The 27,221-nt window shown below is 31.8% G+C and overlaps 1 protein-coding gene across 1 annotated transcript in view; it reads left to right on the top strand.

Moving 5' to 3' along the window:
- Window positions 1-26,048, top strand: part of LOC134259828 (uncharacterized) — a 34,912-nt gene extending 8,864 nt beyond the window's left edge. Inside the window, exons 3-33 of the mRNA XM_062742428.1 lie at window positions 2,067-2,180; window positions 2,383-2,442; window positions 2,541-2,673; window positions 2,830-3,774; window positions 3,973-4,057; window positions 4,351-5,027; window positions 5,138-5,147; window positions 5,262-5,579; window positions 6,159-6,293; window positions 7,340-7,480; window positions 7,595-7,680; window positions 16,976-17,018; window positions 19,676-20,331; window positions 20,417-20,432; window positions 20,618-20,751; window positions 21,206-21,413; window positions 21,587-21,817; window positions 21,922-21,956; window positions 22,047-22,151; window positions 22,356-22,372; window positions 22,594-22,627; window positions 22,765-22,836; window positions 23,107-23,261; window positions 23,360-23,489; window positions 23,735-23,860; window positions 23,951-24,066; window positions 24,499-24,573; window positions 24,675-24,760; window positions 25,122-25,338; window positions 25,452-25,726; window positions 25,857-26,048. Coding sequence (XP_062598412.1) covers window positions 2,067-2,180; window positions 2,383-2,442; window positions 2,541-2,673; window positions 2,830-3,774; window positions 3,973-4,057; window positions 4,351-5,027; window positions 5,138-5,147; window positions 5,262-5,579; window positions 6,159-6,293; window positions 7,340-7,480; window positions 7,595-7,680; window positions 16,976-17,018; window positions 19,676-20,331; window positions 20,417-20,432; window positions 20,618-20,751; window positions 21,206-21,413; window positions 21,587-21,817; window positions 21,922-21,956; window positions 22,047-22,151; window positions 22,356-22,372; window positions 22,594-22,627; window positions 22,765-22,836; window positions 23,107-23,261; window positions 23,360-23,489; window positions 23,735-23,860; window positions 23,951-24,066; window positions 24,499-24,573; window positions 24,675-24,760; window positions 25,122-25,338; window positions 25,452-25,726; window positions 25,857-25,938 — 5,517 coding nt within the window. The 3' untranslated portion in view covers window positions 25,939-26,048. The remainder of the gene's footprint in view (window positions 1-2,066; window positions 2,181-2,382; window positions 2,443-2,540; window positions 2,674-2,829; window positions 3,775-3,972; window positions 4,058-4,350; window positions 5,028-5,137; window positions 5,148-5,261; window positions 5,580-6,158; window positions 6,294-7,339; window positions 7,481-7,594; window positions 7,681-16,975; window positions 17,019-19,675; window positions 20,332-20,416; window positions 20,433-20,617; window positions 20,752-21,205; window positions 21,414-21,586; window positions 21,818-21,921; window positions 21,957-22,046; window positions 22,152-22,355; window positions 22,373-22,593; window positions 22,628-22,764; window positions 22,837-23,106; window positions 23,262-23,359; window positions 23,490-23,734; window positions 23,861-23,950; window positions 24,067-24,498; window positions 24,574-24,674; window positions 24,761-25,121; window positions 25,339-25,451; window positions 25,727-25,856) is intronic.
- The last annotated feature ends 1,173 nt before the right edge of the window (window positions 26,049-27,221 follow it).

The raw sequence follows: 27,221 nt of genomic DNA, 5'->3' as shown, positions 1-27,221 counted from the left end.
AAGGACTGAAGTAAACTAAAGAAAATCATAATATATCTTTAAATATGGTGTACTTAAAGTGTATATACATATCTTAAATACAAATGATATTAAACTTTCTGCCTGCATGGACATACCTATTTCGACTTCGCTCTGTGGGCTAACTTTTAAAATTAATAACTTTTTTTTTACAAAGGTAACATATCATATTTATCCTATAATAAGATGTTTTCACACCTCAATCTTTATATCCCATAATGAATAAGAAATTTAAATTGCATGAAATAAATTCGATATCACCTGATGGGAAAATAACCACTTCTTTTCATATACGAATAAAATACAGCATAAAAACTGGATCCCAGAGTTCACAAGTAAACACACAAGATGCAATACGCATGTTTGTTAGTTCTGAAAAACGTATTCGAATCTCTGACAGAAAGTATTGAAAAACATAAATGCTCGAAAAGTTCAGATTACTATCAAGTCAATAAAATGAATGCAGTTTAAAAGGATAAAAACCTTGATATTTAAAACCAATGTAACCATGCGAAATAAGGACAGTTATACATGTAAAATCTCACTGGAAAACTGCCCTTGACTTCCCCAGATCAAAATTATAATTGGTGCTGTATAGACTTTAATTTTTTACCTCTGTGCGTCAATACGTATTCTCAATTCGTTATTTTCCGATTCTGTTGGTGACATTGAGATGGTTATTTTCTTTGAGGATCCCAATACTCGTTGGAAAATAACATGGTATAGAATTAGTTAAGTCGTTCCAGAGATCGCCACAGTGTATACGGTGCTACACATTTTCTAACATTAAGTTTTATTTTTTTTTTATAATGGAGAGAACAGTCTGTGTATTACCCTCAATAAATTCTAGGGACTTACATCCAACTACAAGTTCTAGGGAATTACATTCAACTACAAGTTCTAGGGAATTAAACTCAACAAAAGTTTTACTTCGGCGATCAAGTTCAGATTTAACTTTATTGGATTTGTACAAAAATGCTTCAAGGAATAATGAACGGGAGGCAAGTAATTTCTTTATCTCTCCACCCCTCTAATTTTCCTATCTACAGACTTTGGTCAAATAAAGTAACTAGAGTGTATATGCAGGAAGGTAACAATTTGCTCATATCAAAGATGGACTACCGTAAGGAGTGTTATTTGTTATGTGTTTATTTCTATTTTAACATGTATGTACGTTAAACAATTAGCTTTCAATACATTACCGATTACCTATATTCTTCATGAAAAAAATTTTAAATGGGGGAATTATAAAGAAACATTAAAAAAACATCTATAATCAAAAAAAGTTTTATTCAATTTACGAGTATTCAGTATTTTACTCCATCAATAAGCATATTTCAGCATATAATTAAGAAAACATGAAATTAAATAAACTATTTTGGTTATGTTGATAAATAATTAATAAAATTATGTATGATGTATTTTCGGGGCAATTCAGAAAAAAACACTCGGTCAATCAAGTACAAAATGACTGAAAAAAGTGTATATATAGAGATGAGCTGTGATAGAGGTGAAATAATAACAGAGACAATGCCAAATCATCTGTTTTTATTAAGTGTGTTTTTCACACAAGGAACGTTTCCTTGCATTTATTACAAATAGATCAATATTTTTAAATATACCCGTGTATATCTTTAAGTGGCAACCTAGCTTAAATGGATTCTAATGAAACAAGTCAACATCTTAAGGACGCAGTGTCATTATAAAGTGTGTCTTTTTATTAAGGGCTGCATGTACTGACGTTAAAAAGTCTGGAGGTTGTTTTGATAGAAATTCTTGTAAATACTTTATTTATATATGAAATTTAATTTGATCTGTAAACATGTTAACATTAGCGGCATTTCTGCATGCTCTCTAAAGGCTTAAAGTCAACACTACAACGAAAGCAATTAGTGCAAATTTGTATACATTTAAGAAAACAAACAAATGTTTGTCGAAAAATAGAGACAATATCCTTTGTTATAAAATAATCAAGCTAAGCAAGGTGAGTGATACAATTAAATTTCTCTTTTTGGAATGTCAATTTACAGATGCTTTTTCAATTGTAGAGATCTGGATACAACCCAAACACAGACGTACGTGCAAGGTACTCCGCCAAATTCAGGAAAACCCCTGACCCATTCAAAAACAAACTCACAGCAGATTCCCCGTATCTGAACAAGGTAACCTTCTCTCATAACATCGTGATTTTCATTGACATGCATGCATACAATTTTTAATTTATAACTAAAAATAATTTTCATGATCACACATTTCTTATTTAGAAAGCAATGATTGAAAAATAATTATGAATTTCAATTTTATGTTCTTTGCATTGTTCTTTTTTGTAAATTTTTTTTTTGCATTTTTATTGTTCTTTTTCAGTCAACAGTAGAAGACTGTCTTAAATGCTTATTAAAAGTTCCACACAAAAGATGCGAATCGGTACGTGAACAAATTACTTGCTCTTTTATTCTAATATAGTATGATTTAAAATAAGATATATGAATAATTGCCTTTAAATAATCCTATTTTCATTTTAGCACAAATACATCCGTGTGGGTGGAGGCTATCGCCATGGTTACTGGTACGTTAAATGTTTATTGGAAGAATTAGAGCTACAGAGGCAGCGAGAGCTTATACTCAAACAGAGGCTAGAATCAATCCGCGAAAAACGTAAGTCAAAGAGTCAAACTCGAGGTAAACTTTAAAAATTGTAACTATTGAGATTCAAACGATGCTTAAATCATATTCTATACATGCAATATTAACCAGTACACGCACGCGTTCATACAAGATGTATCTAATTAAAGACCTTGTATTTGTTGACAGAGGTCAAGGCAGTGAAAACCTACATTCGAACAAAAAGTGGACGATTGGTGGAGAGGATCATTTTTCTGTCAGAAGAAGACTATGAAGCATTCAAAGAAGGTAAAAATGTGTCGGACCTTCTTAAAAAGTACCTCTCAAAAGATGAAGCGCAAGGTTTGGAATCATGGGACAAGGACGAAGTGAAGGCTATTAAAACATACGTCAGAACAAAAAGTGGACGACTTATTGAAAAACTTGTGTATGTTTCAAAAGAGGATTACGATGCTATAACCCAAGGCAAAGGCGACGCTAAAGCTCTTCTGAAGAAGTATGCCAAGGACGGAGAAGAAATAGAGGGTTGGGATGAAGCTAAAATGAAAACAATTAAAACATATGTGCGAACTAAGAGTGGACGAATTATTGAGAAAACAATAATGATTTCACAAGAAGACTATGATGCTATGATTCGAGATGGAAAAGATCCAGCAGACATAATCAAGAAATATATGCCACTTGGTGATGGTGAAACATTGGAATCGTGGCAAAGTGCAGAGCCCATGAAAGCAATCAAAACCACAGTAAGAACAAAAAGTGGACGACTAATTGAGAAAACCATATATGTGTCAGCAGACGATTATGAAAGACTTCAGAAAGGTGATGCCGATCTGAACGATATTCTGGGTAAATACATGGGTGAAGATGGAGGAACAGTAGAAGGGTGGAAGAAAGCTGACCCAACACCAATGAAGGTTGTGAAAACTTACATCAGGACAAAAAGTGGTCGTCTGATTGAAAAACAGGTGTTACTAACAGAGGAAGAATACAAACAATTCATGGAATCTGGCGGAAACCCAGACTTCCTGAAGAAATTCATCCCACTGGAAAAAGGAGAGGTGATCGATTCCTGGGAAAAGGCTTCTACAGTGTATTCTGGAGGTGGAGATGATGACCCTGAATTCAAAAATGGTACTTTTTTAATTTACGAGAGTTAACTTTCAACTACTTTTGTAAATTAACTGCTTTTTATATGTTTTATACAATAAACAAGATACACAAACATTGAACAAAACTTTCTAATAACCTTTAGATCAAAATATGCTGAAAAATAATAGAACGAACGATCTAGACGAAGTCAGTATAATTTTATTTTTTTTTATTTTCCAGCTAAGGAGGGCCAGCGAATAGTTGGAAAGGATGGAACGGTGTATGAAGTAGTGGTTGATCCCCTTACAGGAAAAAAGTACAAGAAGTAAGACATTATCACTGTTGTAAGACATTGTCGATCGAAGTTTGAAGGAGACCACAGTTTGCTAGAACAATTATCCCCTACTATTGAAACAAATTCTCAAAATCTATAATGTACACCTTCAAACTGCACATTATAGCATTCGTAACTGCTATGACCAAGTCTGTTATGATAACTAGTATCCTCTTTGATGAATAACATTTCTAATAGCTTCTGCTTATATATACAACATGTAGGGTAATTGCAGTTTTATGTAATTGATTGAAAACTTTAGGTTGGTTCTTTGTTATTCATAGAAAAGTTGGTAAGCAGTCAGACATAGATAGTGGTTTTGAGTCCATGCAGAAAGGAAAAGGCGGCAAGGGACGAAAAGGATTGGGCAAAGGAGAAATTGATCACAATGAAACAGCGGAGGAAAGACGAGCGCGAAAAATGGGGAAAAGGGACCCTGGCAGTGATAGTGAATATAGTTACAGAAGCGAGTATAGTGCTGGCGGTACAAGACACGTTAGAAGAAGGCGCAAAAGAGCAGATGGAACACGCAGTGACAGTGAGTCATATCACAGTGATCAGGATGCTGACGGAGAGGCAAGAAGAAGACGAAGAAGAAGAGACAGAGAGCACGCTGGAAGCGCTCATAGTTACTACAGTGTTAAAAGCGAGGGTGGAACGCGCCATGTGATGCGGAGGCGCAAGAGAGAGGATGGAACTTACAGTGATCCGGAATCTTACCACAGCGCTGACAGCTATGAGGAGGGTGGAAGAATGGCGGATAAGAAGAAGAAAGAAAAGGAGAAGAAAGAGAAAGAAAAACTAAGGAAAACGAAACAAAACAGAGGCGGTGAGGACAGTGACCATAGCTACTACAGCGAGACAAGTGAAGGTGGTACTAGAAGGACTTTTAGAAAAAAGAAAATCAGAGATGAAAAAGGAAATATCATTGGGTACGCAAAGGCACAGGAATATGACGAAGGTAAGATCCTAGAATAAATTTTATAAAAAGGCATCAATGTATTTTTTATGGATTTGGGCAATAACTTTCTCAAAAAATTCTTTGATGTGTATTTTTTTTATCTTTTGCAGATGAAATTAGGTAAGTAATAATTTACTGTATTTCTTATTCACTATTAAAAGTTGTTTTTTTTTTTTGATGAAACAAAAAAAAAAGATAATGTATTCTATTTAAAAACTATTTTGTAAATTATAGTTTATACTCCGAAATATCAGACGGGAAAGGTGGGAAAATCCGAGTGAAAAAAGAAAATCCAAACAGCAAGAAAGCAAAGGCTAAAGCAGCTGCCAAAGAAGCAGCAAAAGCTAAACTAAAAGCCAAACTGGGAAAGGATTATGAACCCGTTTTCAGTGACTGTACGACGGACGACGATGATGTAGATTTGGAGAATATGACAGAGGAAGAAAAGAAGGCTTACTTTGAAGCGAAAGCCAAACGAGCCGCGGAAAGAGAGAAACGGAGAAGGGAGAAATATGGAGATAAATATGACGAGATGATGGCCAAACACCAGGAGTCAGTATTTCTGATAGATTTTACTTACAATATATCTTATATTTACTTACCTTTCTTCTATATTATTATAATTGAATTTTTATTTGATTTTGTATTTGGTTATGCATGCTTTGATGTTTTATCAGTCATCAATTATGTCTAAGGGTTTTATTGATATTCCCCCTTAGCATTTACTTGTAAGAATTTGCTTGCCATTAATTGCCAGCGCGTGTTGGTGCTCTTTGTAAGGACGTTTTAGTTACTTTTAAAGTCTTATCTTTAATTACTGTACGTGTCTTTATTCTTAATAACAGTCGTCATTGACTCAATTCTTTTGAACAAACTTTAGCCCATCTTGTCTTTTATGACGGTATTCTAAATGTGTCTTATACTCAATTAAATCTTTTAAAATCGGCACAAGATTTAAACTTCAAATATTACATAAATCATGCACTAGGACATTTTTTGATAAAATGATAAAATTTGTTCGTGATCTTACAAAAATTCAAAAGAGCAACTGATGTAAATTTCAGTGCATTCACTTTGCATCATTTTGAAAATTGACCAACTGAAATCCGAAAATTTATTTATAATTTACAGACAAAAGAAATTGCTGGAGAAGGAAAAGAAGAAGGCAGCAAAACTGGCGGAATTAAGGGAGAAAGGATTGATAAGTCCATCGTCCGACTGGACAATAGATTCAGATACAGGAGAACCACTCAGGAAGAAGGCCAAGTATGCAAAAGACCACAATAAAGGGTCTTTAACTGCTTTGGGTAGCTAAATTCAGAATGTGTCATTAGGACAACAATGGACGACCTCTCAAACACCCACCTGATAACCTAGTTATTTTAATCTTAAAAGTAGTGTCACAAATGCAGAAATGACATTAATCCTAAGAATTTGACAACTACATAAAATAGCATTTGTTTAATTCCTTCATATTTATAGTTTCTTAAATTCCTATATTGAGGCATATTCAACTCCCGTTGAATGGCAACCCATTAATCACGTGAATAATACAATATCAAAAATTTTGGCATTATAATGCTTTGTATGTTTAGAAGTTTAAATGTTAATAAACCTTAAATATTTTGTATCATCAATACTTTAATGTCTCAAATACTGGTACTTTTCACAGCGAATGAGTTCATTTTATGATTCTTCGAAATCAGATTTGATGGGGTTTTCTTTTTTTTTTTTATCATAAACCCCAATAAAAGAAATTCCTATTTTAAAAAAAATGCTACAGGTTTCCTAATATTTCATTTTAAAAAATGGCATTATAATGCTGTGTATGTTTAGAAGGTTTAAATGTTACTAAACATCTATCATTTCGTACCTTCAGTAAGTAAATGTTCCATACACAAATAGAAGAATTCAAGTACTAGTTCTTTACACAGCGACGAGTTCATTTTATGAATTCCTCCATATCAGTTTTGATTTTTTTTGTTTATCATTTAGTAGAAATTCATTAAAAAACAAGCACCATGAAAACATAGGTACATTAATTAATTAATTATTAAGTATTTTTTCCGGTTGTCCAGAAGGAGGAACAACAATATGGAATGAAAGTTAGACATCTTCCATGGGTACAACAATAGCAAACAAGTTCTATAAGATAATGTTTACGTAAAATTTAATTTTTTCTGCTTAGAATTCTTTATGAATTGAAAACATAGGTGCAGTTTTATGAAAAGTTACGAAACCTGCAGCAATTTTTAATTCTAAATGGAATGTTGCTACTATTAGAAATAACACAGAGAGATTTATTTTTACAGAGAAAAGGTCAAACAGGAGAGACAAAAACAGATGAAAATGAAGAAGTTACAAGAGGCGAGAGAAAAAGGTCTGATAAGCCCGTCCTCTGACTGGACGCTGGACTCGGACGGGGAACCAGCAAGAAGATCGGAACTAGTCAAGTATGCTAGGACTGTTTTTCTCTTTTCTACATGTATACATAGATTAACTTGGTGATTATTACAGTTAAAGATTATATAAATGAATATTTAGTGAACAAAGATTCATGTTATTAGACAAGGCAAACGCCCTCCTCCAGAAAAGGGAAAGGGGAAGAAAAAAGGCAAAGATGGAAACGAGGCTGATGATGAAAGTGAAGAAGGTATGAATGTTTTTAGAAAACTGTATGGCATTGCTGGAATGAAATTTTATCTATGAAGTATATTGGTTAATTTATTTTGTGCTATTTTAAAATAAACCTTATGCCGTGGTAAGGGTTTCAATATGATAATTAATGTATATACTTGTTCACAGTAGATAAATTTCAAAAAAGTTTTCAGTGTTATATATACAAATAATATATTTCTCAATCTTTTACGCATGTAATTGAATGTGAGACAAATATACAAGTATTTCATAAAACGTATTATATAAACCTAAATTTAGATTGAAAAAATGTGATAGATGTAGAACATTCTACATGAATACTAACCTTAAAACATAAATTGATATTTCAAATAAACAAACAATGATAAATCTGCATAGGGAGTGCCTATTTATTAGTAATGTTAAGACAACAATGAAAAAAAATTCCTCGCGGCTTGATTCAATTTCGCTGCTCATGATGAGATGGACGGTTTTTCGAAGAAGCACCAATATTACCTGGAAAAGTTCGTGTGTAAGTTATAAGCAAGATCAGTTGATGTGAAGTGTTTGCCTTCCCGGTTTGCTGTGTTCCAGACAGCACCCTCTCGTGGCGATATCTTTCATTTCCGGTCTCCAACAAAAGACATAACACTCTTTGTCTAATACTTAACGGAATTATAAGCTGTCTAACTGTACACTCCTGTAAATCTACATGTAGCTGTGCCGTGAAAACTATATGAGCAACAATTATACACAAAAATAACAATATTCTATCTATAGTGTGTTATTATATACACAAAAACTACTCACAAATTTTCTGCACCTCTTTCGACAAAACTGCATGGCGTTTCATATCACCAATCACATAATTCTCTTGCTATATCTTTATGCTAAAATTATAGAGAACAATAATCTGAAAAAAATATTTAAATGCATTAACATTTAATTAATATTAATAATTTGATTGCTGAGATAATATTTTGCTCTAAATATGCATATGGCTATTACAGAAATTGTTGATCCCGTTACTGGCAAAGTCATCAAAAAGAAAGGAAACAAAGGCCGGGATGACGAGTTTGACTACGTATGTATATAGTATCATATCTCTAGTCTGTTCCTTGAAGTATTATCAATCAGAATGAATATTGAATTCTTAATTGAATTATCATTAAAACATTACCTTCTGTAGGAATATGATGACAAGGGTAGAATTATTAGGAAGACTCGTCGAAATCCAAAGGTTAGTTATCTGTGTGATACAGAAGTTTCTTTACTGTGTTATAGCTTTTCTGACACGCTTTTCCAAACATTACCTATTATACAATTAAAATCTCAATTTTATATTATCTATTTTTAGCCTGGTGATGATGACGGATCTGATTATGAGTATGAATACGGTGAGTGTCTTAAACTTTGTTTCAAATAGTTCCTCAAGATAAAGCTAGATATACGATGTGAAGAAGTAGTAGTGTAACCGGTTTGTTAATACTTACATTTTCTTCAACAGATGAGGATGGTAATATGAAAGTCGTCAAAAAGAAGGGAGGAAAAGTTGTTGGTAAGTACAATTCCCATGCAAAAAATATCCACGAATACTTCCCATATGTTCTGTAATACATATTCAACTATACATTTATAGAGATAAATCAATCATATATGTAGTTTAATCAAAATTATGACAATCAAAACAACAAATGATGAGGTACTATATTTAGTTTCATTTCACAAATAGTTTTTTCATTGCCCTTGTGGAATTACTTGTGGATAAATTAAGGATACAGATGAATTATGATTCAATGTATAATAGAGACTGAAATCAAAGAACGTCGAGAAAACAAACACTTTGTTTTTTTAAATTATTAACATTGTTTGCAGCATTACCTTAGCCTTGTCTTCTGAGTTGTACTATGTATATTGTTCAGATCCCGATTACTCGGACGAGGAGCAGTTTGAGGTTGGAGCAGACGGCAAAATCCGGCTAAAGGGCGGGAAAAAGAAGATCAATCTAGACAAGCTCACAGACGAAGATCTGAGACGGTTAGGGATAGACCCGACCCTGTCAAAAGCAGAAATCGCCAGAAAACTGAAGGTGAGCATAGCGGCCTTATATAGGTAAACAATGATAGATACAGTGAAGTAAAAGGGATATTAAAAAAAAAGTACGAAAAATTGCAAAATTAAAGACATTCAGAAATATATTCTCAGACAAATTTTTGCAAAACAATTCTGTGAAGGACCTAAACGGTTGCCTCGTAAATATTTCTTTTCTTGATATTAAGAAAACAAATCATACAACGTAAATTTCGAGCACTTGGTAAACAATATGTTTTCAAATCTAAAAAGGTTTTATTTAAAACGTGTATCAAGAAAATAAGATCGACTCTTCAAATAAGGGGTGTGGTTCGATATTTATTTAGAGTACATTTAATTTTTCAATTAAAAAGCATCAAAATTCAAGATAATTGTGCCATATGTTACTGTATGAATAGGTGCTACGTAATCTGTAAAGTTATTCATCAAAATACCCGAATTACCTTATTACAGTACAAAAACATTACTGCAATTGCAGCAATTAGTGTAATCAGATATATTTTGACACTGATCAATTAATAACTTCTTTTAGGAAAAATTTGGCGATGATATTGATATCACAGCCGGTAAAAAGAAAATCGGGACCAAGCATGCAGACGAGTACTCCAGCGACGCCGATACGGATGACCTTGCCAATGACAGTGACCTTGATGTGGAAACATGTAGGTTAAATTAGAATACACAGTTCTTTAACCAGGGTTCTTTAAACTCTTCTTTCTCGTCTTACTTTGAATAATGGAAACATTATCATAAAGGCATGCATTAGTGCACTGGATAGTTAATAGTCATTTAAATGTCTTGATTTAATTTAATAATGCAAATGTCAATATTTGTGTATTTAGTAAGATTAGATGTAAATCACGAATGCTGCATTCAATATCAGAAATCTGCGATTTAGATTCTTTAGAAACAGATGTTGCACATAGGGTGAAATTGCAATTTGGTTAGGAATGATGAAAAGTGATGAACGAAATAGGAGATACATTGTACAAAATATCACAAATTATTTTTTTTTATCATCTTCATTATATATAATGGGTTTCATGACTCAATGTTTATGTCCTTTTTGTTTCATAGTTATATCCACTGGTCACACGTTTTAGTACAATCTTTCGCTAAGTATGATGTTTATTCTAAAAACCCCTTTCCTTTAAAAAGAAAGAAAGATTTTTTTGTTTCGAATAATTTTTTATTATAATCCATGTGTAATAGTCAAATGCCTTATCGGTTAAAGTTGCAATCAAAATACATACATATTTCTGGAAAATTCCCAGTACCTGGACATTTTTGTTAAGGTGCATTTCTTCTCGAAACTTAAGAAACGTTTTTATTTCACTTTTAAATAAAATATAAATTTTGTCAAAAATATAAAGCAGTATATCTTTTTAAAAAAAACTCATATATCAAGGGGGATAGGAGACATGTTTAAATTCAATCCTCATTTGACAATTCTTAACATAATATGCTGTTTTGAGTCTGGTTGTGAATATTGCTGAAAATGTTTTCAGGAAGTCTTGTTACTTGTTTGAAAAACTATATTTGAAAATTATATTGGCCTCTCCAAAAATATGTAGCATCCGAAAATATTTAGCAAGCCACTCCAAGCGTTTGACGTTTCTTATATGACCGAAAGTGCAGTTCATTTCACCCTCGATTGTGACGTCGCTGATTAACAAAATCTAGGTGACTAATACTATACAATTCAGTTGCTATTAGAAGTAACATAACTTAAGGTCATAGTCTAGCCCCTTAAGAAAAAATGAACCGCTTAATAAAGCTAATCCCAGAAGAAGTTGCACTGCAGTACGATTATCAGTCCTACAGTGTAGAATTCTTATAGAAATAAAATCGGATTAGATGAAATTAAAGATATTTTTTTCCAAATCACAGACGTCAAATACTGTGCAAAGTTAAATGACTACATGTCTTAAAATCAGTTGGGTTTACTTTAAGTATCCCTGAAAGGACTTAATGCTTGCCATTTTCTTGTAAAGAGACGTACCACATATACTTCATTCACTGAAATTAAGCAACAGACAACATACAAAAAGCAAAATGAGTCTTCAAAGTAGAAGGAGTGCTTACAGAAGGAAAAAGAAGAATGTAATGAATTTTGTTGTGTATTTTGACACAAGTCAATCATCTTCTGATGTTTCTACAGTGACTGGAACAAAGCGAGTCAATGTGAAGCTGAAGAAGGGAGGACAAGAACTGATAGAACACATGAAGAAGATCATAGCACACTCCGACATAAAAGGCGACTACAACAGAATGGACGAAACAGGTCTGTCCAATAGCTTTATGTCAAACAAGTTTGTTTTTCTTAGCATTCTTTCACTTATATTTCTTAATTTAAATTAACATGTTAGATTTGCTGTAACTGTGAGATTTATTGACATTTTTATTCCTCTGTGAAATCAGTTTTCTTTGGGTTTCAATTTTTTCTGAATTTTGTTCCTTAACTACGACAATTATTTATATTTGAACTAAATCTTTTAAAATTATATTTTTATCTACAAAGTTATATCCCATCAAAAGGCTTATTTTAAACCAGCCCTGAATTTTCCCCCCAAATTGAAATGATTTGACATTTTCTAATTTTGGACAGTGTGTAATATCAGAATAATTAATGTATACGATATTCTTTCATCCTACAGGAGACATCGATTTTGTAAATCACTACAGACTAGTGGAAAACCATAAAATAGACGGCTACGCCCGGGCTTTTGTTGTGGAAGATGGAGACTGGGACACAGTGTTAACTTACAAGGTATGACTTTATTTGACTTTGTTCTTGATGAAGTAATTAACATTCACTGAATGGGGTTACTTACTTTATTTAGAGAATTTCCAAAAATCGTCGGGTTGGTGATTTAATGAGAAAAGTGCCTTCTGAATGCAGTAAAACTAGGGGTTACCTGTCCTATAAAATTGTATTTAAATAACCACAAATTAATGTGATTGCAATCGGCGGTTTCATGAATTAATGCACTTGAACATGCATGCAGCTTATAGCTAGATTACTTAGGTTTTTAATAAATTCAATAAATACCTCTTCTGCGATGTCGTAAAATCGATAATTTAACTTCAACATAACATGCTTCATAATTATCATAATTTCCTAGAAAATTGAAAAGAAATTAAAAATGAAAATTTCGTTAAGGGTACGTGTTTATTGCAGGTGAAGCACTTTAACATTAAAAGTTGAACTATTCTATATATCGCCTACATTCTATATATGCATGTACTTTACGTATTTTAAATTTATATGAAAAATGTTTAATTCTTTTAAATTAACTTTAAAAATTAAAGTATAAACACATTCATCTTTTTCAACAGGAATCTCGAACTGCATTAGAAGGAGTACCTAGTATCCAACAGATTTCAAATAAACAGTTGGAATACGTACTTAAGGTGTGTACTTGTACAATGCAAAGCAGTAATCAAGCTTACACAAACTTCTCTAAAGAAACTAAATGTTGTTGACGCCAAACACAAAAGGAAATAGTTTGTCAAATCAAAACAGGAAAAAAAATTGCAAAGCATTTTTTTTCAATTAAATAAAATCGTTCGAATGTACTAGTCCATTTATTCAAAACGTGACATAAACATGTTTACAAAGTTTTTTTTTCCATTTAAAAAAATTGTGTCAACAATTAAAAAAATAGCACCCTTTTTTTCACTTAAATACTTTTGAAAAAAAAATCTGTACATGCTTTACTTATACGTCATCAACTTTACGTTTAATGATCATGTTCTCTTTTATATAGGTTCTCAATCTGGACGACGCATCTCAAGTAACATTTCGTATGTTTGCAGTAGTATCAGCGTTATGCGAGCGTGTGACATCAATGGAGTACGTATTTTCTTATCTTTGAAACAGAAGAAATCTTAAAGCAATTGTATATTACAATAAAACACAATATTTGAGAAAATAAGATACGAATACGAATAACTACGTCAATATTAATTTTTGTTGCAGCCCGCTTAGTAAACACTTACTAGAGATATGTGATCTCATCGACATTCAAAGGAAAATGGAGCTTTATAAATCTATGTACTACTGCAACATTGAATCTGACAGGGATACCAACTTCATAAAGGCAGACTCTCTACGCATAGAACTCATAGCTGGTGGCTTAAACTGGAAACAACAAGAGTTCATTATGGAGCGGTTACAACCAAATATATTCATGGAGGTATAATGATTGCGTTTTCTTTGAGAAACTATTGCTTTTGTAAGTTATTTCACAGGAAAGACACAATTATACCCAAAAACAAGCTGTCAATGAAACAGCAAATCTGGTTTTCTTCTGAAAACTGTAGGAGGATATATCTCGATAGATCAACAATGTCAATGTATATGTTCCCTTTAAACATGTTTTGTATAGTCACATCAAAGTTCAGCAAAAGGTATTTTCCAAATAATAATTAAAAATGAAATTCAAACTGTCATTGCACATTTTTAAATATAATTGTACCGCCAAATAAATGAATTTCTGTGAAATTGTAAATATTTTGACTAATGATCAATCCTATAAGAAATATAGGCAAGTTCTACTACTGGTATATTTCTTACTAGTATATTGAGGAAATATACAGACAACTGTTGGTAAAATTTATTCCTTTTTGACGTTTCAGGTGTCATTTTTGGATTACTTAGTCTATGTGCCATTGTTCTTGTCCATGCATGACAATATATGTGAGAATCCACTTGATATGTCTGACACAAAATTTGACAAAAAGCTTCGGAAACCCTCTGGCTCTTACCGTCAGAGGGATATGAATCCACCCGATCAACCTCTGAAAAAGACGTCAACCTTTCAATTAAAGAAACAAGCACAAGATCTCATCGAGGGGCGGATAAACAAAGATCAGTTAACTAAGGAGAAAGTGGAACTTTTGAATAAGTATGCAACGTATGTACATTAAGCGGCATGAAGTAACCCGCTTTTGTGACTTTGAATAACCAACCAAAGATTGAGGAACAGGAAATTTCAAGTTTAGATTTTTCATCCTTAATTTATAAACAGTGATCAATTTCACGAAACCCATAAAACACCAAAGCTTTATAATGTAAAGTTTTCTACTTACAAGCTATTTGAATTTTTTCTTGGTTAAAAATGGAATTTTTCGTCGCACGAATCAAACTTGCTATGATATTCCTTAGAAACGTAAATTTTCTTTTATGATTTTTATTTATTTACTTATTCATTTAGACAAAATATATTTCAAAATGTGAATATCAGAATTATTTTCTTAAACTATACAATTTTTTTAAAGACTACTACATTTCGTTTTGTTTGAATCACGGCCCTGTAAGATGTAAAAGGTATTTTTTAAGCACTTGCTGTAGACTCTTTCATTTTAAGAAATGCTGTAAGAAATCAATCTTGGTAAACTATTAAGGAAAGCTTTATGTCTGAGTAGTTTTTTTGTGTTAGATCTTACTAATAATAAGAAGTTTGTTTTCTTAAAATTCACTAACATATATAGGAACAAAATTATTTCTTCTTCCTTAATGAAAAACTGCGCATTCTTCTAGAATACATTTCATTAGTTTTGTTTGTAAATAAGAGACTTAACCTTAAATTTTCATACTTCATTTCAGCGTGTCTTATCTCTACAAATTAGAAAGTTCTTTTTGCATGCAAGTCAAAGAAATAAAATTAATTATACTGGCTTATTTGCAAAGCATGAAAACACAATATAACATTTAATACTTAATTTAATTTAAACATTTTGAGATTAATAGAAAAGCAATTTTATTGATTTTATAGCCCTAATAAAAGATATATATTCTTCTTAATCTTTTAACTTTTTGAAGTAAAACTTATATAAGAATAATTCAAGTTCTTAATTCCATCAGAGACTTTTAACACATTGCCGAACGAAGCAATATATTACAAAATCTATGACTTTCATTTATAGAGATAATTCAAGCATATCGCCAAACAAACAAACACAGTAAGTAGCTGAAGTGAAGTGTGAATAAGTAGTTTGGAAATGAAAGGAATTTTTAATTAAGCCATGATATACTTGAAATACTATTAGTTTAATATATAAATGGTTCAAAGAAATAAGATTTTAAAAATTTAAGGCTCCTTTGCTTATTATTTAACTCTTACCATTTTCTTACTTAGTTTACCCAACATCTTTGAAGAGAAAGCTGTTGTTAAACCTCAAGAGACGCCGCAGCCAGCACTGGTCTACTGAAGAAGATCAGCCCCATCCCATCAGACACATATCTGACATGATCTTCAATTGTTCATTTATTTATACACGAGACAGTCTTTCAGTTGACTATGTATACAAATCAGCAAATTAACATTTGTCAAATCATTGTTAAATTTTATAACATTTTCTAAGTTAATCCCTAAGTATGAAATATTTCACTTTCTTTCAACCAAAAATTCAGTTTCATTTTTTATATGAATGTATGAGGTTTGAATAAGGAACTAAATTATTAAATGTAAATTTCATATGGGTAAATATGCTCTGATTAATTATGTATCTTGTTTGTAGGGTATGTAGTGTTTCATTGATTTCTAAGCATTTTTGGAAGGAAAACAACTAGGAGGCGTTACACAAATTTAAACATTGTCCTTCGAATATTTTGTTATATATTTCCATCTTTATTTGTTTTCTCTGTGATATCTCTTTAAAAGTTAGATGAGTTGATTTCTTGACAACTCAACCAGAATGTAAATTTCGCCAAGCGAAAGGTTAGGACTAATAAATGCATTCCATTCCTAGGCTGTCATTTGATACAGTTTACATTGCCTGCTAACCAACCCTTAGCTTCTGTTTCATTTTTATTTTGATTCAGTACTATTAAAAATAAATATGTATATTTGAATCTCATGAATACATTTTTAAAGATAAGAAAATTTAGGAACATTTAGAGATTAATTTAAAAAAAGATTGTGTGTATTATAACTTAGAAATGTAGAAAAAAAAATATTCCAATTGGTGCCAAATATTAATCAAAATATAACCGAAGAAGGCTGAATGTTTTATTTTTAATTTTGTAACAGTTTGATAAAAAATAAATGATTTAGAAGCTCTGTATGTACATGTATGTATGTTGTTTTTGCATGTTTATGCTATTAAAAGATTTTTAAAATAACATCTGAGTTCCTTATTTTGTCCAGACTAATGAGTTTTTTTGCAACCAATTGTTAGAAAGGTACCAAATTTATTGTATTACTGTTTAGCAGGAAAAGGTGCCAAAGAACGAAGAGAATCCAAAGTGCTCAAAAAGTAAGTTGTTCTTAGAAGTGTCATTGCTTACATGTAAATCTGTTTCCCAATAATCCAATCTGTTGACACCCTCTTCATTTGTTAAGCTTAAGAATCTTTGAAAATCACAAACTATTCTAGAGTTTGTTGTTCACTCTTACATGTGCACCTATGAATTCAATGGAAGAAAAAAGAATTATTAGCCATTTATTAATATTAGCACAAATATGACTCAAAAAATGAAATTAAACTAAAGTTATTGAAAATGTTCTCTATAGCGATTGTACTGAAACACACTTGCAATAAATGCAGATAGAATCTTTTTTAATTTATGTTTTATCAATTAAGGAATGAATTTAAAATACCCAAGCTATACTGGTATGACCTGGATTGGTGCTATTTTCGCTTTATAAACAGCGAAGCGGTTTATAGAAAAGCGTAAAATGTTCCAAGCCAGATTATACAGTATAACACGGGTACCTATGAAATTTATTCCATAACCCATCATTAGGTGTAAAAAATAAGAAAATTTTTCCTTCGAAAATGCCTTTAAATTGTAAGCATTTTTAGTATGTAACGTCAAGCGGATTGATACGTTTTTGACTTATGGCATTGTGAGGTAGGCAACTGAGCTTATACGATGTATTTTATTATTTATCCAATCAAATGACGCGTTACAACCAAAATTAAATTAACATACATTATCAAAGAGCTAGGTTTATTTTATCCATAAAATGACCTATCTATATTCCAATTAACTGATCAATTCTTCATGTTCCAATTTAAAAACCAATATAATTTTTAAAAAGAGAGAGAGAGAGTGCAATTATTTGCGATGTTTTTGACTTTTGGAAAAAATGGGTTGAGTAAATTAAGCAAAAAATGAAGCATAAGCCCACCCCTCTGTAAAGAAAATAAAACATGGATTGTAATCTCCAAAAATAGTTCTTTCATTATATTATTGAACATTTCGGATCAGAGGTTAGTCCATGCGAAATATTGAGAAAAAATAAGTAATTGGTCATTTTAGGGTTTGAGGATAATGACGCAATTAATGACTTCATAGTACATAGTCTAGCGCAAAAGTAAAGTCGATTTTAAGAGATATGCAGTCAATTAGAGTTCACGAAATATGTATATTTTTTGAATAATTAAAAAAGGTCTCTGAAATCAAACCTAACATCATTTTGTTTCTTCATATTTTTCTGTTTATCATAAGAACAAAATACATATACTAAAATAGTTTTATCTTGAGTTTTAAGCTCTGATACTTTATTGTTTTTAAAGATGTAACTTTACACATATGATCAACACTTTTTAGGAAGACAAGTACTTCTTTTACAGATTCTATCGGCGTAATTCATTGCAGGCGCATTACATTACATTATTGTTGTTAATAACGGCTACTAAGCTTACTTACCTTTAAGCTTATAAATCAATAAATTTCAACCAGATTCAGTCTCAGTTTGAACAATTTCAATATCCTTGACTCAAACAATTGCATTTCTCCCTTCTTTTAAAATATGCCCCCACCCTCAAAGACTCAATCCCAGTTCATATTAGCCCTAGAAGGGCGCTCATTTGCAAGTCTAGGGGTGGTCAACGGCAAAAAGACCTAAAACAGAAAAGGAAAATATGTTTGACTGATCAAGGAGTCGAATCCAGGACCCCTGCACCAAAAGTCTGGTGCTTTACTAACTGATCTATCCAGGTTGATACCCAGTAATAGATCCATTGCATTATAAAGCGAAATTATTTCATTAATTTCTTCTATAATCAATGAATAATGAATTAGATGTACTTTTTTTCGAAATGATTTTTGTTTGGTTTTTAGAGTTTCTCTCAAAATTCTAAAAAATGTTTTTATTTTTTATGTTTTTATGGAAATAAAAAATTCAAAGAAATAATATATTTTGTTAACTCTCAACACAATACCAAAATTAAGATGATATAAACTTATGAAAAATGTCATGGAAATAATTTATTCTACCGGTATTTATATTAATAATAAATATAGCGGCATAAAGATTCATTTTTCATTCGAGGTTTCTCAATGATGCCCTTTAAAGTAATACAAATAAACAGATTTCTAAGCGTGATGGAAAAAGGGGAGAAATTGAAAGTCAACAATTTCTTTATTCTTTTGAGAGTTAATAATTGCCCATTTAAAATCAAAACAAGTCAATAAATATAGACCAAGATATAGATATCGATATTTTAAGATTTATTTTATTTTCGTATTTGTTTTGCTATTATATGCAACCAAATTAATTTGTTGACTTTAATTTATCAAACTGTTATAAACATTTACATTATATTTATGTACTTCCAAATTTGAACCTATTTAGTTTTACAAAGATATTTTTACACATTTGCATTCAATAATGTAATATTTTTAAATGTGGGAAAGTATGCAATCTAAAGGAATTGATAATTATCGACCAAATGTGAATAGACAGCATTATTTTCTAAAATATTTCAAAAAACAAAAACAAAATTGTACTTACCTACATGTGTGCACTGAAGCCTTCTTGTCTTTAAGATAAAAAAAAATCTCATATTTAATTCAGATATTATCCTTTGTTCTAGAAGGATCTTCAAATATGTTTAGTAATGTTAATTCCAAGAAAAATTATTGCACATCTATGAAAAGTATATTTTTCTATATTCAACTAAAGGAAACGGGGAAGTATAGCGGGATCTGATGGAGGAAAAGGAGGAAAAAGAGGGGCAGGTGGTAAAGGTGGGGGTAAGAAAGGGAAAGAACTTACCGGTAAGGAGAAGGCGGCGTTCAAGAAGGGGAAACGAAACAATGATAGCGACAGCGATTACAGCTACAGAAGTGTTGTTAGTGCTGGCGGAACACGTCATGTGCGCAGGCGCAAAAAGAATGCAGACGGCACTTACGGTGACAGCGAATCATATCACAGTAGCCAAGACGAGGACGGAGAAGCTAGACGTCGAAAGCGTAGACGTGACCGAGAACACGGATCTGATAGTGACCACAGCTATTATAGCGTTGTCAGCGCTGGAGGTACACGACATGTGCGCAGACGCAAGCGCAACGCGGATGGTACATATGGTGATAGTGAATCGTACCACAGCGGAGACACAGATCGAGGAAGCATGAATCGAGAGGTCACCAAAACAACTAAAACAACAGAAGAGTCAGATAGTGATTATAGTTACGCAAGTGAAGTCAGCGAAGGTGGTACTAGGTATGAAGTCAGAAGAAAACGTATAAGAGACGCCGAAGGAAAAGTGATAGGACACGGAGACAAGGTTGTTCTCGGAGAAGCCACGAGTGATGCGGATTCTGTGCGCACGCGAAGAGGTATATCTTTACTCAATTAGGAGAAGTAAATTCCTTACATAAAATTGCTCTACTATGTACTCTAATATTAATATTTCTGTTTCAGGTTCAATTGAAGGAGGGTACGTAAATGAAAAAGGGTTATGTAGATGCATTATATAAAGACATTGATAAGTACATGTTCTGAGATATATTTTCTAACGCATTTTTTTAAACGATCAACTTTTGTAAAATTAAAAAATTACAAATGCTTTTATATTTCCCTTATAACTATTATTTTCATCAATTTGTTTAAATTTAATTACAGTAACGAACCCCCAGCTCACGTAAAAGATGTTCTAAATGATGAAAATATTACTCTACAACGGCGAGGAATCGGGTCTATAGGCGATATATCAACAGCAGGGTTAGATGACCTCATCAAGAAATCAAAATGGCCGGGTAATGAATGCAACAGACACGTTAACAGTGTATTTATAATTATACTCCAGACTAAGATCTCCAAGCAAAAACCAACTGATGGTTATGCTTTATTTTAGACATATTTAACACTGATATATGTATTTTGATTCTTCATTGATTGATAAATTTTAACTTCAAAAATATACCTGACATTTTGTTTAAATAAGTACTTTGTGTAATCTAACTATTCTGTAACAGAGAACTTTTGCCGTTCTGTTCGTTCTGTTGATATCCCAGTTTTCTAAAGAATCAATTTGCAATATTTTCCTAATTATGACCACAATTAGACAAGAAAAAGTAATCAATTGGAGCAGTTTACCCTCAATGCAGTCTCATTATTTTGTAATAAACCCTCTCATAACTCCAAATTTAATCGTCATCTTGTGTTTTGGCTTTGAGGAAACGCTTGACACTTGAGTCATTTTTCTTGCAGGTGAGGGACTGGAAAGGATTGCTTCTCACATGACGCAAGACGATTTTAGCGATGCTACAACCGACGATAATGTGGATTTGTCAAAAATGACAGAAGAGGAAAAAGAAGCTTATTTCAGAGAAAAGGAAAAGCGGCGAGCAGCGCGCGAAAAAAGACGACGGGAAAAGTATGGGGACAAATATGATGAAATCATGAAGAAAAGAGAACAGTAAGTCAAAAGAGTTAGGATATTATTTTCTGAGATCAGGTCTAAATAAACGATGACAAACAATCTAATTAATTTTCTCGAATTTTATTAAACAGAATTTATCATTTTTTATATTCATTGAATTGACAATTACCCTGCGAATCAATGCGTAATTTTACTTTAAAATATATTAGGAAACGTTTAGAACAACTTCGAAAGGAGAAAGAGGCGGAGGAGCGGGAAGGTACGGACAAACTCGGTGTGGGAAGCAGGCGGTCCTCAATGAGACGGGCCAGCACCGTTCTTGATAAAGATAAACCCAAAGAACGCCCAAAAAGCATGGTTACATATGAGAAAGGTCCACCTCGTGATTTAGGTCATAATCAAAAGATAGACAACAGAGAAATAGGATTGAGTCATGAGTCGTAAGAACTTTTTATATGCTCATTAGCTGATTTTTAATCATTGACGTTTATCTATTCAAATGTTTCTCTGAGGTTGTCACTTTTATTTGTATTCTCTTCCTTAGGTGGGCGAATAGTAAACAAGATAAAAGCAGAAGAGGTACTGGTCCTATATTTACTTCATTTCTGATGGACTAAACTTGGTGTATTTTATAATACTCACCCTTTATCTTGATGTGTTTTATTGTAGGCAGTGGCGAGTCCAGCCAAGGGGACGGTCCTCGTAGGGTCCTACGTGAACAAACCATGCTAAATAAACTTCCATCCATTCCACAGGGCAAGTTGTACTCAACAGGTAAATTCCTTGATACAAATATCACGTCATTGGAAAGTATAAGGGATCACAGCATCGAGATCCTCTGGATTTTATTTCTGTATCTATCAGTATTATATTTTAGAGAAAAAAAATTCTTCAATTCGTTTTTTTTTTTTACTCGTACATATGATATTTTGATATTTTTAAACGCCGATTTAATAATAAAAAATATTTGTTTTACAGACAGAAAGGGGAAAAGGGTAAGCAGCAAAAAAATTAAAAAGAAAAAAACCCAATAAACATTGTATGTATACACTAATTTACTTAGTATACTTATACGTTCTTGGTATCCCATGAAGGATCTTCTCACAAGGATTACATAATTATGTTAATTCAAATTGAATTTTTTATAGATTAAAATAACAAACCCTTTAAAAAGAATATTAATCAGCTTTGAATAAACATGATATTTTTCTTTAAGGGTGACGGAGGAACGAACGAAGGTTCAACTTTAGGTATTTATTGTCTTTTCAAATAAGAGAATATAAAGTATCTAATTTAGTATAAATTCAATGTCAAAATATGCCACTAGATATATATCAAGGATTAGAATCCATAGGGGTGTTGAAATGGCTTCTAAATATTCCTACAGGAGGAGAAAGTACATTTGTTGACGATGCCTCTGAAAATGCCGCTGACAAAAAGGATAAAGAGGAAGAAAAAGGTTTGAAAACTTATATACAAATGTAAATGATTAAAATGCCCTGTATCATCAGATTAAAAGAAATTTAACCGCTTAGAAAAATGTATGCTTTCCTACAATTTGTTGGAGTTTGGTTTCAATGTTTTGTAACCTCAGAAGCAAAATAATAAAGTCAGAAGAAAAAAACAATATGTTTATAATCTCTAATTATAAACAGTTGAACGATTATTTTTTATAGAAATGCATTCATATTATTATCAAAACACCATTTTTCATTTATATTTATTAAAGAACGAGCAAAGTCGCCAGTTATGGAAAGAGGGGCAGACGGTAAATTACGTCCTAAGAAGAAAAAGATTGACGTAAATGAGTTAGATGCAGACACGTTGCGAAAACTTGGCATCGATCCAAATTTATCGAAAAAAGAGATTGCCAAAAAGTTGAAGGTATCATTTTGAGATTTCCTTGTTCATAACGAAATTTAAAAGCGTTAACAATAGTTCTTCATGAAGATTCCATGTTCAATTCGATCCATGGTTTTTAGGAACTGTTTGGAGATGACATTCAAGTGACTGACGGTGGTGAAGTGATTGGGACAAAAGACGTAAAAGATTTTGATCCAGACATGACAGACGATCAGCTGGCGGATATGGAGGACCTTGATTTATCAACTAGTGTGTACCACTGCATTTTCATAATACACTGACAATATAAAGAAAATAACATAATACGCATATATCTTGCAAACAGAACAAGTTTTATTAATTTTTTTCATATGGATTTAGTATAATATAAAATTTCTTCAGATGAATATAAAATTAAAACAAATATTCATGCATTACTCAAAAAACTACTAAAGCATTAGGGAGTGTCATGACTGAAGATTCAAGTATACTTTCTTTCCAAACCTTTTGTCCAGTCTCTGGGAAAAGGCGTGTCAACATTTTGTTTAAACGTGGAGGATCAGCTCTTCGACAGCATTTCGAGAGAATTCTGAAAGCATGCACGCTCAGAGAAGACAAAGCTTTAGATTTAGATGAGAGAGGTAAGTATAACATCTTTGTGCCATTAAGACTGAATCACACTGATAATGATTATTGATGACTTTGATTTGACTATTGTATTTCTTTTGTAGATTCTTCGATTGACTTCCTAAACCACTATCGTCTGGTTGATCCTATGAATCTGGACAACTACGCTAAAGCCTTTGTTGTGGAGGACACAGACTATGATACAGTTTTAAACTCTTCAGTATGTTCATTCTCAGTTTTAAAAGTAAAGTCTAGTATTTCTCCAAGAGCTAAAATTGGGAACTTTGGAATATGGTTTACTCCTCGGTTTCCCTTTTGTGTGTACTACATTTTCAGTACAATTCAAACTTTTCAACTGACGGTATTTCTATTAATTGATTATAACTTATAAGATTAGGTTTAATTGTCCCACTTAGAAGGCACCAAACACATTTTGTATCAGATGATTTCAAATTTATCCTTTCCTAGACGACATTTGGAAAGTTCTCGGAAAAAATAATCTCAACAACTAAGCCTGAAAGATCTAGTTTTTTTTATGAAACAGAGAGAGTCAATATACCCTTCAGTTACTTTCGGATTTTGCTAATTTTACCACTACGTACTTGGACTATTGGTTTCTGACAAATGCATGTACAATTTTATTTCTTCTTAGGATGCAAAGATGGCTCTAGATGGAATTGAAATGTTGCAGCATATGACAGAAAAACAACTCGATTATGTTTTTAAGGTATATAACTTTTTGAACAGATTATTAAAATACAAGCAATTAAATTATCAGACATGTTTAGCATTGATTTTGTTTTATACAATTTTTGTCAATATTTACAGGTTCTTCACATCGATGAGGCATCTCAAGTGACCTTTAAGATGTTTGCTGTTATCACTGCTCTTTGCGAACGAGTCACTAATATGGAGTAAGATAAATACCTTTTGCACTTTAGTGGTCTTGAAAAGTTTGCAATGACATTATAACATCCATTGAAATTATTATCAATGTGTTGTCTACCCAACTACATGAATTTTTAAAGTGATTTTTTTTGTATGTTTGAAAATAAAAGTTTTTTGTATGTTTAACGTTGTTCAACTTTTTTCATATATGTATTGTAAAAAAAAATTAAGATATAACTATTTGTGAAATACGAGAAATAAAAGCATTCTTTAATACAGAATTTTCATTAGCTTAATATTTTTCAGCGCATGAAATTCTAGCTTAAATAAAAATATAATGTTGATATACAAGAACAAAATTTTCTCATCGTTTTTTTTTTATTTCAGTGAATTAAGCAAGCATCTGCTAGACATCTGCAACCTGGCTGATGTTGAACGGAAGTTGGAATTATATAAAGCCATGTTTTATCACAATATTCCCTCTTATCGGGACACAAACTACGTCACTTCCGATTCTCTTAAAATAGAACTTATTGCTGGTGGTCTCAACTGGAAACAGCAAGAATTTGTCATGAAAAAGTTGGAACCATCGAGATATGGCGAGGTTAGAATAAAATTTTAAATATCAAATACATGTAGATGTACAATGTTCCATTTTTTGCTCTTTTGCATTTGCTGTAACTCTTTTAACCACATTACATGTCCTTTATTTTCCAGATTTCATTTCTGGATTATATGTGTTATATCCCACTATTTCTCTCGATGCACGATAACATTTGTTATAATCCGCTGGACATGTCCAACAAAAAGTATCAAATGCCACCACGTAAACGACCCCCGTCCGCCCAGAGGGACATGAATCCTTTGGGTGAAAGATTAAAGAAAACTTCAGATTTCCTTATGAAACGCTTAGCAAAAGATGTCATGGAAGGCAAAATTAATGATGACTTTTTGAACCCAGAGGAAAAGGAAAAACTAAAGAAATATGCAGTGTAAGTTCAACCAACAATGGTAATTTATTTTTTTTTAAATCATGTTAACATTTATTTCACTTAATTTTACATATGGTATACATGTGCCTCTTTACTTTACTTAATTTTGATCAGTTACCTTTTTTTTCAGACTTCCAGACATAAGAAATATACTGAAGACCGAAAGAGAAGAAACAGGAGACGAAACGTCTTTCAAAGATTTGATCTATTAATTTGATGTGGAGATTGATATAAAAATACAGTTTTCTGTGTGAAACTTTTATATAGATTTACAAAAAGATGTATCAGTGAGCTTCGAATGAATTATTTTGTACAATATAAGTTTTATTTACATTATAAATATGGGTGTTTTTTTTTGTAGAAATATGTTTATTTCAGTGAATCCTCATTATATTGATTATTCTATCACAGATTAGATCATCTAGACACATACCTTTGATTATACTCTTTTCTTTACTCTCTCAAAAATAAATTTGGACGAGTAATTGTAATGCACTTATGAGAGTGTAAGAGAATGAGTGAGTTAATGCAAAGTGGAGGGAAATATATCGGGATTGAAAATTTCTGGAAGGATGCTTTGCTTTGTTGTGCCATTGTTTATACTAGTAATTCTTGTTTTCGATGCAAAAAAATATTGGTTTGTTTATTGTACATTTGTTATTGTCAATATATTCTATAATTGGTTATTATGTTTGAAATATTAGGTATATATTTGATCAATGTATTTTTTTGTTTTTTTAATATTTAAATGTATATATAATGTTATGCTTATCCTTTGACTGATTTTGGAATAGATTCATCTTATAAGCATGAATGAACATATGTGCTTAAGGACAGATAACACAAACAACTTTTTTCTTTGAAAAAGTTTTAATATCATGTCACAAGTTTAAAAAAGTGGATGGTTCTTAGAATTCATTTTCCGAAGAACTGGAAAATGAAATAGACTTGGAAAATATAAGTAATATTTCAATGAAAAAAAATATAGACAAATCACATTCAATAAAGGTTTACAAGTGAAAACTTATTTCAGAATATGTTATTTTGGCACTAAAAGTGTAATATAAACTTTAGAAAAATATACCAAGCCAGATGAATTTTAAGAGGAAGATCAAAATGACCAAAAATAAGCAATATTGCATAGGCTGATATTTACCATTTCGCTTTTCCTAATAAGATTCACCTGGCTTGGTATATTTTCTAGTTTATTTTTCACTTTTTACAGATATTCCGAAATTTATTTTCACCTGTAAACCTTTACTGAATGTGATTTGTATATATTTGATTTTTCATTGAAATATTACTAATATTTTCCAAGTATTTTTCATATTCCAGTTCTTAAGAGAACAAAATCTAAGAACCATCCACTTTTCTAAACTTGTGACATGATATTAAATCTTTTTCAAAGAAAAAATTTGTTTGTATCATCTGTCCTTAAGATGTAAAATCGCATAAGTTTTGAAAGTTGTTAACAAATTGTGCATTTAATAAGTGA

Source organism: Saccostrea cucullata, unplaced genomic scaffold, assembly GCF_032062105.1.
Source record: "Saccostrea cucullata isolate Sc308-1 unplaced genomic scaffold, CSIRO_AGI_Scuc_v1 ctg1850, whole genome shotgun sequence".
Taxonomy (NCBI): domain Eukaryota; kingdom Metazoa; phylum Mollusca; class Bivalvia; order Ostreida; family Ostreidae; genus Saccostrea; species Saccostrea cuccullata.
The sequence above is the reverse complement of the archived record's forward strand: the minus strand, read 5'-3'. Positions and strand labels throughout refer to the sequence as shown.